The sequence below is a fragment of the Colias croceus genome, chromosome Z, assembly GCF_905220415.1.
Source record: "Colias croceus chromosome Z, ilColCroc2.1".
NCBI lineage: Eukaryota > Metazoa > Arthropoda > Insecta > Lepidoptera > Pieridae > Colias > Colias croceus.
Genome location: NC_059568.1, coordinates 10,825,152 through 10,842,591, shown reverse-complemented (window position 1 = coordinate 10,842,591; position 17,440 = coordinate 10,825,152). Strand labels below are relative to the sequence as shown.

General features: G+C 32.9%; 1 protein-coding gene across 1 annotated transcript in view; it reads left to right on the top strand.

Moving 5' to 3' along the window:
• The window catches only part of LOC123705619 (activated Cdc42 kinase-like), a 39,718-nt gene extending 28,598 nt beyond the window's left edge, over nt 1–11,120 (top strand). The window contains exons 18-26 of the mRNA XM_045654504.1: nt 147–184; nt 263–397; nt 1,443–1,570; nt 1,746–1,792; nt 1,962–2,146; nt 3,497–3,545; nt 3,639–4,245; nt 4,876–4,988; nt 5,605–11,120. Coding sequence (XP_045510460.1) covers nt 147–184; nt 263–397; nt 1,443–1,570; nt 1,746–1,792; nt 1,962–2,146; nt 3,497–3,545; nt 3,639–4,245; nt 4,876–4,988; nt 5,605–5,811 — 1,509 coding nt within the window. The 3' untranslated portion in view covers nt 5,812–11,120. The remainder of the gene's footprint in view (nt 1–146; nt 185–262; nt 398–1,442; nt 1,571–1,745; nt 1,793–1,961; nt 2,147–3,496; nt 3,546–3,638; nt 4,246–4,875; nt 4,989–5,604) is intronic.
• Nucleotides 11,121–17,440: the final 6,320 nt, after the last annotated feature.

Below are 17,440 nucleotides of genomic sequence, written 5' to 3'. Positions count from 1 at the left end.
CACACTAAAATGTTATCTAGTCCTGGCACTACCGTGTGTACAAAATATTAGCTTGTTGTTTTGTCATTTGTAGCGTTATATAGATGTTTTATTGATCTGTTTTAGTATTGATTGAATTAAACTATATCTACATTATATATTTTCAGGGACAGTTCCAACAGGAGGAGGTCGAAACGGCTATCAGGTGTGTCTTAAATTATTGAAAATATAAATATGTAGATACGATAATTAGGGGCAGCATAATATTAAATGTTTAATTTAGAAATGCTTTGGGCAGGACTCGTACACTGAGTAAGTCGGAGAAGAAGAAGGTTTACACCACCATGAAGCCAATGTCGCCACAAGACGAGAGAACCCTGGAGACAGCCTGCGCTATGGCAAACGAGATAACTGCCAAGTAAGTTGTTTCTTTTTCGAACCACTTTAAACTGGGTTTACTCAATTTGATATTTTGTTTGGTTTGTTAGCTGAGAAATATCGACTGGGTGAACCGATCTTAATGATACTTTTTTTATTTGTAAACTGGTGTTGTCCTCATTTTTTTTTTGTCACCAGTAGTGTACATAATTCGAAAGGCTACCATTCGAAAAATACGGATAACATTCGCTGGCTTATGTTTTTCTATTAATTATAAAAATTAAGCAAACTTATGTTGATGGTAAATTTTTCTAATACATATATGCAATATCAATACTACCTGTGACTTAATATTCAAGTTAATTTAATGATAATAAACCATGAAATATTATTACTAAATAATAGTAATACATCTTAATATACTTATATAAATCTCGTGTCACAATGTTTGTCCTCAATGGACTCCTAAACCACTTAACCGATTATAATAAAATTCGCACACCATGTGCAGTTCGATCCAACTTGAGAGATAGGATAGGTTTTATCCCGGAAATCCCACGGGAAAGGGAACTATGCGGGGCTTTCTCTGAAAACGCTGGCGAAGCCGCGGGCGGAAAGCTAGTAACATAATAAAATAATAATATAACTAACTGTGTACTGACATAAACAGCATTTACATTTCATTTCATAATTTATCATTTTTAAATTCATTTCATAAATAATCGTATCATTATAAGCTAAGTACAAATATTATTATAAAGGCTACACATCGGATCATAGGATTTTCCTGTGAGACCATATTCTTTGTAAGTTGGTAAGTTAATACCTACTTTGAACAATATATTTCATGTAATGCAGGACTATCCAGGACATTTATAATGGAGCCTGGTCTAATTTTGCATTTGATTAATTTTAAAAGATCTATGAAAGCCTAGTCTAATTTTGTATTTATATTTGTTATTCGTTTTACTCAAAGGTTATCTCTCCTGTCGGCGATGTACTTATGATGGATATAAATTATAAACATAATGTTTAATTTCCTAATTTATTTTTTAGATGTTTTAATATATTTTTATGACTTTCAGATCTATGAATGATTTGGGTGAGGATAAACAACCGACGTCCCCCAGTGAAAAGTCAAAATTCCACTTCAAATTCCCGCTAGTGTCGCTGCATCATAACAACCACCATGAACCCGACAAGGAACCGACTGGTAATATTCATCTGAACTTGAATTATAATATTAATATTTTGTATAAAGTATTGAATTTTACATGGTCGAACTATCAGACGAAACCGTCGTTTTTTTTATATTTTATTGTAAGTATATTAAATATTTTAAAACAAATTAACATTGAAATAACACGCGCATTAATTATTTCTTACAGCTAAACGGAACTTTAGCGAAGAAGCAAACAGCGTTCCTGACATTCAAGTAAGATTATAGAGTTGCTATCAACACAGCACTTTTTATTTTTTCTTTATTTTTTCTTTTTTGGTTACTATTATTATAATTTACATTTTATCAAGTATTTTTTTATACGCGATAAAATGAAAATAATAATAATTTTTGTTTTGTTTTGTTTTTTGTTTGTTTTTTACAGGCGTCAATAACAGAGGAATCCAAAATGGTATACGCGAGTTTAATTGAAGAGCCAACTCCCGCTCTATCGGTGATTAGTAGGTCACACGATATGTTGGCCAAGCCATCCACGATACCAAAAGAATCACCTAAAAATCAATATACACAATCACACTTCAATTCGTTACAGAAACCTGTATCGGGAGGGTATGTAATCTGCTATATCACCGTATTAAAAGAAACCAGTAGTCTCTACGATTACTTGACTAACTTTAACCGCTTATTATCAACTAACACGCCTATTAATATTTATGATACTACTTTAATATCAAATCTTAAAAGGGTATCATGGACGTCGAGTCTCTACGACTACTTCATTTGTATTATAACCGCTTGCAAACAACTAACAATCTAGTACTTTCCAGTGTTTGATTTTACGCGAGTATTATACATTTAGAAATTAAAGATTTTTTAATGGATTTTAGAATAAATCGCGCTTAAAATCCGTTAAAAAGTCTTTGATTTCTAACTATAATCTATTAAAATTCATAGTACTTGTCATATCAAATGTTTCAATTATTGATAGGGGAATATGTACGCCAAGCCTCACGACTAAATTACACATCTATTAAAATTCATATTATTACTGTAGCATCAAATCTTTAAAATCGACGCAAAAATTTGCTCCAACCGGATAAAGTTAAGTTCGATTCACCTATCCATTTTGTAACTTAGTAGACTTCACAAATTACACTATAACACATTTATTTATTTTGATTTTATTTCTGATTTTGTTGTGCTGATTTGATAGTAATTAACTTGATGATCTTGCCTGAATACCTGTTAGATGCTGAAGTAACGCTGTTTTCTTGTTTAGCGTCGAACAAAAAAAAAACCACGGGATTCACTTAAAGCGTCGACTATATTAATTCCATACTATAAATTAATGTTAATATTATAATTCAAGTACAGATGAATATTACCAGTTGGTTCTTTGTCCGTTTCTTGGTGCTTGATATAATGCAGCGACACCAGAGGAATGAAATGGAATTATGGTTTCTCACTACGAGACGTTGGATGTTTATATTATGTATTGATGTGACGATAACAAAGATTATTTTTATAGTCTTTAAATAAAAAAATAAATGTACTTTATTCATCATTGTAGAAATTATATTCCTAATTAAGGATATCGGCTTAAATGAGAAAATTGGCATTATGTTTATTCGACAGTGAGAAAAAAAAATTCTTAGAGTTACCTATTCGAAAAGAGCAAAATATAAAACTAGCAAACGAATGTTATCTGTAGACTGTAGTCTTATTCTATTTTCTACACTAATAAAGAGTCCAGTTACCTTCTAAATAAGTAAAAAATATATTTATGTACATTTATTTCCTATCCATTATCTTTGTAGTATAATATGCGTTATCTCTTTGTTGGTTTAATGGTGCATATTTTAATTACTGGAGGAGGGCTTATGTCAGACTGATAATAAACTCATGTTTCTTTCTACCAACTTGTGACTTATTAATTTATATTACCTGAATAAATTATAGGCTTGTGTTCGGAGACCCGTCGGCATCGATAACGACAATCGACAGCGATGTAAGTATAAAGCTATGTTGACTTATCCATTATTTTACATAAAAGGAAGTATTTACGTAGACTGAAACTAAATAAATTTTTATCAATCCTCAGGGTAATGAGCTACCCCTGCCACCGCGGTCAACAAAACCGAAGCTGGTTGACAAGCCGCGCCACTTCAGGAAATACCCACTACGATTACCGGGACGTGACATCCCAGGCCCCATTTTGAACACCCCGGCTAACGTCCAGGCGTGTGCTATATACCAAAATACTAGAGCTCTGATGCGAAACGAGGAAAGAGAGGCCAGAGAAAAGGCACACCGTGAAGCAAAAGAAAAGGCACTAGCGGAGGCAAAGGCACTAGCTGAGGAAAAGGCACAAGCAGAAGCAAAGGCTAAAGCAGAGCAAGTGATTGCAAAAGCTGACGCAGAAGTGCAAGTTGAGGAAAAGGCACTAGCAGAGGCAATGGCACCGCCTGAGACACGAGCTAGGACACGAGCTGCAGCAAAACCAGTAGAGGAGGAAAACGCTTCGGCTCTGGATCCCAGGAATCCGTTCGAACTTCCGACTTCGACTTATCCAGATATAGAACTGCCTGACCTCTCTACGAACCCATTCAATTGTTACATAAGTAACTTGGACGCTAGCCTTGAGGAGGGGGAAGACCAGATATTCGAAGAGGTCTACCTTAAAGGTGAGGATCGCGACTACAAGCGTGGTAAGTAAGGTGAGTTTAACTTTCTAATACTACTAACATTATATACCACTCTTCATAGAAAAGATTAATTTGAAACTCCGACAACGAGCTCATGCTATAATAATGTAAATAATGAATAGTCAAATGAAAAAAAAGTATTAAATATTTAGTTATATATTATATAGGCAGTGTAAACACCCTGACTTATTTTAATAATGTAATATAGATAATCTTTTCTATGTTACTTTTGTTAATTATTATGGTATTATTATTCTTATTACATATATTCTGAATGCAATCGCAATTTTTTTCTGCAAGAATTTATTTTTAGAAATGATTTGAAAGTATATAAATATTTTTGTATATATAAAGTATCCGCTGTATAAATTAACCGTAACTAACACTATTTACTTAGTGCTGTAAGGCGAATTACATTTTTATGCACGTGGGCGCATGCCATTTTCAACCAAAATTTCACTTTTGTGAAACCGCTTGGGGTCTGTCTATTACTAATTTTGATATCGCTAGTGAAAAGAATAACAAAAAGAAAAACAATTAATACAATCATTAAAAGATGAGATGGTACAGATTCTGTACACCTTTGCACCAATGCGTCGTAAAGCTACGTTAAAAAATAGGTTTATTTTCTAGATCACGTCTCAGTGGAGGATTTACTTCAATTCGCAGATAAAAAACCCTCCTCAAAACAACGCGGTGTCGAGTCCGACGAGGTCAGAATTATGAGCAAAGTTCTTAAACAGCAGGTATGTACAACATTTTTGCTAGGACGCAATAAGTAAATAAATTTAAGCAAAGCTTATACAAAACTAGACTAAGATCCAATAAGATTCACAATATTTCCAACCAATACAATAACCAACCTCTCAAAAGCATTACTTGTTTAACCAGATTTAAAGTAATGCGTACCTATAACCGTCAGCTACACAGCTGCGTACGAACTATAAAAATCCCAAATGTATATTATTACTGGATAACACCCACGGCTACGCTCGTGTAGTTAAAAAAATATTAGTTGTCATATAACGTTAATAAAATAGCGCCATCTATCGGAATTTAAAATTGTGTTGAGTGTTTCAAATGCGCCTAATAGTGAATCTTCCAGGGGATCCTATTGGGAGTTGGGAGAGGTACTAGTTACTGAGGTAAAATGTAGAGGTAGCCTTTATCACTCACATACGATAAAATATCTCCCTTGCAACCTGAATGAAAGACAAGAAAATATACATACACCATTTCATATTTGTAATATTGTAGGGAGTAAATATTTTATGGAAAATGTTAATAATTTAATATCGCGATCGTTAAAGAGGCTATCAATTTACTTTTATCCAGTTATATAAATATATAATTTTGTTACAGGCATCTCCAGAGGAATGTTTAGAGGCTTTAGAGTTTACAGACTGGAATGTACATATCGCTATAAAGTTATTGAAAATAAAGACTTCTGTGGCGGACGATATGGTTGTGACTTTTGATGAGTGCCTTCGGGAACTGGAGAGGTTCGATGGTGATGTTGCAAAAGCATCGTCGGCCATTGTGTTGAAAAAAAAAGAAGATGATGGATAAACTTAGTGTGTTTTATTTGGACTCAAATATGATTGGACGAAATGTTCGTTTTTAAATGTAGTGTTTCAACTCTGGATGTGTTATTAATTATTATTAGTTATTACTAATTTTAATACAAAATATTATGTATATATAAATAATTAATATTTTATCTAGTTCTAAGGATAGCCCGAATGCATAGGGTACTACTAACTATGTTGATATTATAACATTATGAATGTTGTTATCGATGTGTAAGAATTTAGTAGACAATTTTTTCAAATGTTATATAATAATAGTGTAACTATCTGTCCAGCTCTTCTACAATGATGCGCTTTCACTTATTTCATATAAATAAATTATATTGGATGTTATATTGTATTTAATATATATATGTAAATAATATGAATGTATGCAAACATAAGGAGTAGGTGGATAGCAACGTAATTTTACTTCGAAATTTTCTAAACAAAAAATGTGTGTTAGAAACGCCTAAATGTAGTCAAATTTATTCGCCGCCGATATTGTCGTTATTAATATATATAACCTGTTAATACGAAAAAATTAAAAAAAAAGAAACGCGTAGAATTTTGACAAGCAGGTGTATACATAAGAGTGTATTGAACTTTTAATATTAATCACAGTGGTAAGATACCTACTGCTAATATTGTAAAACCAAGATGATTACACATTTATCTGAAGTATGAACAACATATAATATAATAATATATCACAAGCATATATACTTACGTGATTAATATCAAAAGCTATTTTTTATGGAGAGAACTTTCAATATTTTATAAAAACATTTCACATAAAAGCGTATATTTTATAAAGAATATATATGTGTATGTACATATCGTATTTTCGGAAATGTTAGGCATGTTCTGTAAATCAATTTTATATACATATATTGTATATTTTTCTTAGTAAGTATCAAAATTTTATTATATATAAATCAATGTTAGGAAGAAATGTTTTACCTTTATCAAAAATAAAATAAGATAATCTAGTTTTCTGAATGTAATGAAAATTGCCCTATAACGGCTTACATATATAGCCTACAAATATGTTGTAGGCTATAAATTATGATGTTGACCACATCATTAAATGCGACCATTTCGTGAAATGATCAATCATTTCATGAAATGAGCAAATATATACCTAATATGATCGCTATTGCAACATTCACGTAGTTTTACGGCAGATACAATTATTGTGCTTACCTATTACTTTCCCTTTCACGTTTGAGGGAAAAGGTAGTGAAAATCTTATTTAGCGCCCAATATGGGCCCCTCGTCCATTTATATATAAATAGAATACAATTAAGCTTGGGTCGTGCACACATTCACACTAACTTTTGACAATATTTCCCAACGTTTAACGCAACTATCTAACGTAAATTGACCCCAGAACCTTACGTAACCGTACTGGCATCTACATTTGCCGGAAAGCAGAAGGGACTTCCAAGGCCCAAGTTACGATCAATAGAATGTTGATGAATCTCTATAATGTGCAACGCCTCCAGCTCTCTCTTTATAGATACGTACGGTCTAATCAAAATAATGCATTTATGTAACTTATGTTCTTAAATAAGTCGATGGTATATTTACTTAAGGAATAGTTTTTTTGATAGAATTATTACAAAAAAAGAAGTAATTAAGAGACCAATTATGTCCATAATGGACATAGTTTTTTTTATGATGGTTATGTATTTTGTTAAATATAAATTTCTCCAGTGTTGTTATTTAAGACTAAATGAGTTTGGGATCATGAAACAATAAGTGAATTCTAATATTATAATAATAGTTAATAACTAAGGTTATTTACCTAAAAATATTTTATATTTAAAAAATATCCACATGTATATATTATACATTATACAGGAACAGGGTTACAGAGTAGGTAAGTCGACCAGTTCCCGTTATGGGTGACATCTGCATAATATTATTACAGTTTACATCGTTCTGACTGATTTGACCATACTTATCTAAATATGAGTTTATATGAAAGCCTAGTGTCGACTATTGTGGTCGCTAATTATAATATATAACAAACGCGCTCAATGTATTAAAAAATAATAACAAGTAGGTAACACAAACCAATAAAATAAACTGATAATTCAAGAATTTTTATTTTTTATTTTTTTAATAGTTATGCGGGGCAGCGTGATATCGATAATTTTAAATAATAGCGAAATAATATTAGACGATGGACATATCACACTATATAAGACCTGAGTGCCGACGAACCTACCAGTATGATGGGAAATTTTAAATTGTTATTTTGAACCAATTTTGACTGGATGACAAAATTTGTCGTGGTCGTCGTCGTCGTTGGTAGTGTGACCGAACCATTACTAAAATATCATGAGCTTATGTCAAAAATTTGCGATAGCAGTTTCTATTCCTCAGCGTTGATTCCAGTTGACTCTATTCTCTGACATTAGACTCGGCCTGCTGTTTGGAACTTAGTTTGGAAAGTTCTTGCAAATGAAGTAAGGTCTATTCTATTTTTACCGAACGAAATGTTTTGAAGACAATTACAATTTTATTGATGGGCTGAAGAAAATTTGGAAATTTAAGCTTTTTCTCGGATATATTTTGTAATTTAAATGAATGTTATTGTATCAAAAATAGTGAATAAAACAAAATTGATCGTAGTTACTTATATAATATTTTATCAATTAAAAATATTTACATTGTCAAAGTTTAAGTTTAATTTTCTAATCATAACATTAATACAATGCACTTTATAATATGTAATTCAGATTCAAATCGATAAAATACTCATGCAAACTTCAATCGATATATCGTGAGTGTCGAGTACCGAGTCGTATGTAATTTACATCACTTATTACGTCTTGCAGACGGAGGATATTTAGTCCATTGAAAAATTACATTTGGGGTCGCCTTTTTTAGAGGACGCTATTTTTTTATGTGTAGGGGGGGGGGGGGTCAGTGTGAAGCTATCACCAAGTTTGTGGGGTCGCCGGTTTTTTTATCATTTTACGAAGAAATTATATCAGACCATTTTTGTGGATTGTTTTTCGAGGAACAACTTTTATAAACAACATTTTTTCATTACGTCAATAGCTTAGGTTTTACAGCGCTCCGAAGTGAGTACTATTTTTCAGTACTCTTAACTAAACATAAATTGGCCGGTCCAACAACTTCTCATTCCACAGACCAGTTTATTTTTTTCCATATCAATATGCAATAGTCCTACATCAGCCGCAGACTGCCCAGGACTGTATCTCTATAGTGCAGCCATGGGCAGTCTGCGGCTGGTGTCCCATAACACATAAAGGTTCTCGAAAGGGCCTCTGTGTGTTGGACAAAAACAATTAACTTCAAATGTCTATGTAACGGTTAGATTAGGTTATGCCGTTAGAGTATTAAGTATATGATCAAATCATTCAGAAACGATGTAAACTATGCGCTCTTCGGGAATTGGGTCGACAAATTCCATACATAGTAGCATGTATGCATAATATACCTATACCTACACATACAAGAAATAGGTATACAAGAGTTTATTATAATATATACTCTACTTCTCGTTTACAATATCGAACTATACTAAATTTTAAAATTCGAGTCAAAATCATTCATTAATATGGCTGAAAATGTTGATTCAAGCGGAAATATGTTATAGTTAACGACAATGAAATGGATTTAATAGTAAATAGACGCAGTCGTCAGCGCATGCGCGCTTTTTGGCCTAGATGTCGGACGAGGCCGTTATACGTGTGTGTGTAGCTTCTGTAGGATACTAGGTCTAAACGTTTGTGTGCGTTTGGCACGTAGGACGCGCCTCTCGACCTACATTCGGCAGAACCCCGTTTATTATTGACGTCCTAGACGACGAATTTAATATGACATTCTTGTTGTTGTTTTATATCCTGGAAAATTAAAGATCGGCATTGGCCGCAACTCATTATATTATAATATTATATTATAGAAAAGTTTCCATAGTCAATTAGCTAAGTCTAAATAGATTTTAAATACACATGAGTAAAATGTAAAATTGTTGGAACATGACTGGGATACAATTACGGAGTAGTAGATTTTTATGGATATACAAAAAAAAATGTTAAAAAAAAGAATATCTCTGTGAGTAGATGATGATGTAATGATGTTTCGAATGACGATACTCGTGCATCATTTACAATAATACCTACTTACATGTTTATAGGGCACTATTTTACTTCGTACCTACTTATAGCTGTTATATTATAGTTGTAAATATATTATGTAAAATTTAAAATTGTATTCGTGTCAAAATACAGTGCAAGACATTAGGTACAATGGTAGACTATAATCGATGCTGCATGCGATTATTATGTAAAAATAATGGATGGATACGTAATAGACATAGTAGGTCCTAACAAGATTAAGCTTCAATTCCCTTGAAGAAATGATAATCCCTGCATTTCCTGTCCTCATAGAGTTCGCGTGATTGCAGCGTAATTCATTGAAATAAGAGGATGCACTTCCACTGTGTACAGGGAAGCTGTTATCTCCACGTTAACGGAGCTAATTTCGTTTTAATGATTTAGCCCTTGAATGTTTAACTAAAGGTGGGGCAAATAAAGTGACCCCCATTATATAGATAATAACTAGGTATTTAGTATTTAACATTACTCATTGTACATCTATGTAATTAAGAGGGTATATACTATATAGGTATATGCATGTAATTTCAACGTTAATTACGTAAATGTCAAACAAAATCTAGATTATAAGTTGATTAACTAAGGCTAAGATTTGGTGTTTTGTTTTATATAAAAAATAAAACTTCTCTTTACGAAGAAACAAAAAACGTTATAAGGTAGTATTATAATATAACTATAGCTAAGGTTCTAAAATCAAATCGCTTTAGAAATCAATAGAATTTGTTCTTTAGATATTATGTACAGAAAATCGATGTCTAAAATATTCGTGTGTAATGAAAAGATTTTATCATATTTATGTTTCAATTATTATTATAATTTATAGATAACTAGGTATACCTAATATTCTAAAATTGAATCGCTTTAGAAATAAATGAAATTTGTTCCTTGTAAATTGTAATATCAATCTTTACCTACTGTGGTAAGACATGGGTATAAGACTGCACTGGTATAGAAAATCTAAAATATTCGTAATGAGAAGATTTTATCATATTATTTACGTTTCAATTATTATTATAATATGTAGTTATATAGATAACTATAATGTTCTAAAATTGAATCGCTTTAGAAATTAATAAAATTAATTCCTTATTATATCAATATTTTCTGTGGTATAGAAAATTAATGTCTAAAATATATGTGTGTAATGAAAAGATTTTATCATATTATTTTTGTCATAACAAATTGTTGTAATACCTATAAAAATCGCTTTAGAAATCAATAGAATTTGTTACTTAAAGGAAAATAATGACTAAAATATTCGTGTGTTATGAGAAGCTTTTATCATATTTATGTAGGTACATACTAGATTTCCGCCCGCGGCTTCGCCCGCGTTTTCAAAGTTAAACCCGCATAGTTCCCGTTCCCTGTTTTAATCTTAGTTACACTACAGGTATGCGTGCTAAATTTCATTGCTGTTGGTTCAGTAGGGAGTACCTATTTGCTTGAAAGAGTAGTTATCAAACATACATAAATACACATAAATATACGTACATCCATCCTTACAGACTTTCGCACTTATAATATTAGTAGGATTATGTAAACCTGAATTAAGTAGATCTTGATGTAGATTATTTGCATGATACCTACCTATGATTGTACCTATAGGTACTTTTTTTTGCTATATAACTTTTTATATAGGTCCCTATTTTACAAAAACCTCGGACCAATCTTTTCGATGGTTTTTGAAGAAAAATCTTCTCCGTTTTTCCGAACCTCAAAAGGAAAAACGGAACTCTGATAGGATCGCTTCGTTGCCCCCTGTTTGATTGCATGTCTATTGAAAAGAATACTGATTACTGAAGTCTACGGCCTAAAAAAATAAAGAAGTTTATAATTTTTTAATTTTATAATTTTTTTCTTCTAAGTCTTGAAGCTGAAAAAGTAGAATTCATAAGCCAACACAATCAAAACATAGAGCCGTTTATGCTGCAATTTCCGCAATTTTTTTATGTTATACTTCTAATCTTACTAATCATTCAAATAAAAAAGAAAACCATGGACAAAAAAATTTAAACCTTAACCGGAAAAAACGGAACTCTTAAAGGATCACTTTGTTATCCATCTGTCTGTCAAGACCCTTTCTCTAAAGAACGCGTGGAAGTATGAGACTGTTATTTTTATTGATTACTAAATCTACCATCCCTTGAAGCTGTGAAAAAATCAAACTTATAAGCTAACGCAATCTAAAGATTTACTGGCGTTTATGCTGCAAATTTTCGCAAATTCAAAATTCGCGGCCTCGGTGCGCGAGTGAGTCCGAGCACTTGGCCAGTTTATATTTAATTTGTACAGTACCGTTAGAATTTTTTTTCTATTTTATCGAGTAGGTATTGGGGGGACCCCCTCTCGGACCACGCCTTTACTAGTAGGTACTTGGTCCGCTTCTGTTTATCGACGTCACATGGCATCATATCAGTCACAGATACCCACGAACAACAACCAACAAAACCACCAATAACCCATATCTTGCTTCTTAATATTGCAAACTTAATTTTAATCGGCCATTGACTTGACCATGGATGTACAATATAATTTGGTATGTTTTGTATCCCGGAAATCCCACGGGAACGGGAACTGTGCGGGTTTTCCTTTGACGTGTAGTCAGGGCGAAGCCGCTGGCGATAAGCTACATAGGGAAGTCGAGAGGTTCGCGGGATGGCGTGGGGATATCAGGATATGGTAGCTCGCTTAGTGTCATACTAATTGAGCACTCATAATTAGTAATATTTCAATGGCGCCTACGCCCTACGGCGCCATTCGTTTACGAGCACTCGCCTGTTGAACAGGTCAATCCGGAAGCAAACTGCAACTATTTAGCAAAAACAACAGCGCGTCGACGCGTCTACCTATTCACTTTTTGGAGGCGTGTGGAGATGAACCTGTGCATATTTTGGACCGGATTGTTACTGGAGATGAAACATGGGTTCATCACTTTGAACCTGAATCAAAACAGAGAATCGACTGGAAAGTTGATGGACACTGTTTTTTGGTATTGTGAGGGAATATTACTCACTACCAATATAACCGGAGAATACTACGCAACAACATTGGAAAAGTTGAAGAAGGCAATTAAAGAAAAACGTCGAGAGAAATTGGCCAAGGGTGCTTCTTTTGCAAGACAACTAGGCGGTTCACAACGCATTTTGAGCAATGATATTATATATACAAATAAAATATCATTGCATATGAGGCCCAAAACAAAAAACACTTTTTCGATGGTTTAGAAAAAATTATTCATAGATCGAATAAATGTAAGTATTAGTCTTAAGGGTGACTATATTGAAAAGTAAAAAATAAAATTATTGTTATATTTTATTAACAACCCTTTCATTCCGCGAACTTTTGGACCTCCCCTCGTAGAAGGTACACAATAATCTTCAATTAAACTGTAATAAGCCTATCATTATGCTACGTAAATGTGGTAGTGCCCTATAACAAATTAACAATAAGGTAGTTACTCAAAAAATGTATAGTCGTAAGGTTTAAATGTTTTTGACTTCCGGGTAACAACAGAACCCAAGAAATACCTATGTACAATGTCATTTGTCAATGTTTTACGAACATTAGGTTCGAGAGAATTCTAGTCGTTAATAGGGCTACTAAAATTAAATTGTACGTAAATGTATTTTTCTTTTAACTTCATGATTAATAAAGTTGATTGTTATCATAGTAAAATTATTATGTTAATTGAGAAGAAAGATTGTGAACTTGGTAATTGTCTTATGAACCATCGAGTATTAAAAACAATAAGTAGGTACCTAGTTAATATTGTGTAGTTCTTTGATAGATTAATTATTGTTGTTATTATTATAAGTATCTATTATATGTAGTTGTTGTACAACACCCATGTACACTTTTCGAAATAAAGTATATTGATTGGAATTTGTATTTATATCGGAATACCCAGCCAAAAATTGTCCATATAAGCTTTAGAGGCACATGCAGGTTTGTATTATCTGAAAAGATGTGGGTATTTTGGACTGCTATACTTATAATTTATAATTATAGCAGTCCAAATTGTAACAATACCTTTATAAAGGTAACGGTAACAATAATTGAATAGGTAGGTGCACCAGATTCTTCAAAAATAATTCTGCGTCATTTAAAAAAAAGACATTATCGTAGCCATTACGTACAATACAATTCCATAAGCACAATATATAAAGTAATTTAAAAAGAAAGAAGTCGATTTTCCAGTTAGACAGGTTTGCGAGTTAACTTGATTCAATTGATCATGAATGTATCCAGTAATTCCGGACACCTATCGAATAAGAGGAAGCTCTACGTTTTCGAATGGCCGAATCTTTAGTGCAAAAGAGAAAAAGAATAAAGGGTCTAGACATAAGCTTACAAAAGAAATAGCTACAAAATGAACTTCATCATTCATAGTAAAACATTAAGAATAACGATCGGGTAGGACGCGTATGAAATTAGTTAGCATAGCTAATAGGATTGATAATATTATCTTCGATCTAGCTTGTAAGGAGTGCGTAAAGAAACTACATATCTACTTAGTTACTAAGTAAATAAACTAATGAGGCAATAATATATTTTATAGTAGGATGTCAATCGATATCTACGATTATGATTTGAGGTAGGTAGCTATAGATATCTAGGTATATCTACCGAATGGCTATTTGTTTCATCGACTTCTACAACATGGAATTCACTTATCCATTGACATTATTTCAGCACATCAAACTAGCGATAGGTGGGTATTTATATGATGCGGGTATTTTGTGGTTGCTTTTTAAAATACCTAACTACATATAATATTTTTTAATATTTAAAAATAATTATTTGTTTTATTATTAAATTCTACAGATACCGAAATATTTTATCGTAGGGAAAGTTTGTATCAGGCGATATTAGAAGTTAAGCGTTTAGTGTCTGTTTGGCATTCAATCGATTAGAAACAAAACCGATGTAGAGAGTGTTACAGATCAGGATTGTCGAATAATATTTCATTAGAGTGGCGAGGAGTTGTGCAGCGGTTCCGCTTGTAGGGCACCTAGTTTCACGACCTCTCACCCCACCCCCGCCGGGAACGCGAGGCCCCATGACCTATTTATTTGCTGCTTTATGTAAGCCTCGAGTCGTCTTTGTGTTTGTTCGATATCTAACTGCAACTTATTTAGTTTCGCATTTATACAACAGGAAATGACCTACGATAATTACTTGTAGTTTTTGTCCAAGCGTTGTTGTGTAAGAACAATGTCCTAGTAAGTAATAATTGCCTTGATTACCTACGCCTATTAAGTAGGTATACCGCAATACTTGTTATTGCCGTATAAGTATTAACTTCGAAGCACCGATTAATTATATTATTATAGTAGTATTCGATTACAAAATGTATCTGGAATAGTTTTATAAAAACACTAGCTGCTCCGCGCGGTTTCACCCCCGTGGCTCCACTCCTGTTGCCCGTAGCGTGATGAAATAATATAGCCTATAACCTTCCTCGACAAATGGGCTATCTAACACCGAAAGAATTTTTCAAATCGGACCAGTAGTTCCCGAGATTAGTGCGTTCAAACAAACAAACTCTTCAGCTTTATAATATTAGTATAGATCTAAGAGAAAAGTGTGAATTTTTAATCTTCCAATGCATGACAAATGTTTTTATGAACCATGAAAATGTTAAAGCGGATTCTTATGGACTATTACATGAAGAAACTTTCACTTTTACACTATAGGTACTTGTCAGATGTTTAATGATGTTAAAATTAAAAAAAAAGACGTGTGGCACTCGGGGACTGCCATACAAAGCACATACATAGCATGCCTTCAAGCCACACCTCCGAGCCCGTCGGAGTGGGGAGCGTGAGGTTTTTTCGTTACGGGATTTCTCGGTCCCCGCGCTCAAGGCCCGCGATAGAAGCTATGCAATAGCTTAAATAAAAACGATAGGTATTGGTAGGTAATTAAATTAGGTAACTAAATATATTATTTATTTATTGACATAAGTAAGTAGGTGTGATTACTGATTAAAAACGTAAGTAATCTGCTTATAACATTATGTGAACTGTGTCAAGAACATTAGAGCGCATTAAATTATAAAAATTGTAGGTATAAACATTTGTTATTGCCACGTGCCTGACCTAGAAATTCTGTCCATTCAATTGTAATTAGTCTTATCAGTTTTAAATTTTATATAATGATTAGTTTCAGTTATTTGTAAATTAATAAATGAATATTGTTATGGAATGTTTTTAATAATACACACTGAAAAAAGAAACACTGATCATCGTTACCGTCATTTGCTTTTACTAATTATTATTTGTTATTATTTTATTGTAAACAATAGGTAAGTAAAAGTTAACGACTTATCAAACTGCCTCGTCGAATCGGGGACAAGAGAAAGCGCCAAACTTTGTACGAGGTAAAAATTTGGAATGCTACAATAACATAGAAACTTTTCCTCTCACACATAGAGTGAACATTAAGGTTATAGGTGTCGATTCTAAGGTGTCGATATTATCTAACTTTTAAATATTGACTAATATAAAATAAACTGCTAGGTATCTAATAATTATCTAATAATCTGGGGGCACGGTAGTGCCCCCGCCAAGACGAGCCAAGCGAACAAGCACGGGCACTACCTACCTACCTTTTCTCGAAGCGCTTCGACGTTTTTTTGAACCCTCATAACTTGGGTTTGGATTATGCTAGATCAACAAAATTTTCGGGATATATTGTCAATAGCGGACTTATTGAACATATTAAGTTTTAATTACATTAGCTTTTATACTTCAGATTTTATTTATATCTAAAAAACGCTAATTTCGTCACTGACTCACTGATGATCATCAAAATTCTTAAGGTATTTCCTAATGTTCTAGAAAGCTGAAATTTTGTATGTAAGCTAGTATTAGCACACAAACAACAAAAAAATTATAAAACTTGTAACTTTCATCCCCCAACCCCTTAAACTAGGGGATGGGAGTTTGTATGAGACCTGTAATTTTAAATTAAATTTTGATGACGCTAGAGGTCTAATCTAATAATCTAAAACTTGGTTCCCCTAGATATATATGTATATGTATAGGTACTCCTTGTTAAAAAAAAATTAAAACTTTAATCGACATACTTATAAAATTTTGTTACAAACAACTTACAAAAAGAAATGAAATCCCACCAAAAACATTTTCATGTAAAATGTTGCCAAGACGAGCCCATATGACTCGCACTGGCAAAAAGTTATCAGATCTCATGTAGAGCGAAGCTTCTAACACTACACACCCTAACTCTACAAGGCCTAACTTCACAAACTCTACACCTTAGTCAAAATATGTGGCTTGGCCGTTCGTTACTACAAGAACTATTGTATAACACAAAAGTAATGCACAGTGAATTAATTTTTCACCTTACGGCGATGTGAATGTAGCGAAATGGCCAAGCCACATATTTTGACTAAGGTGTAGAGTTTGTGAAGTTAGGCCTTGTAGAGTTAGGGTGTGTAGTGTTAGAAGC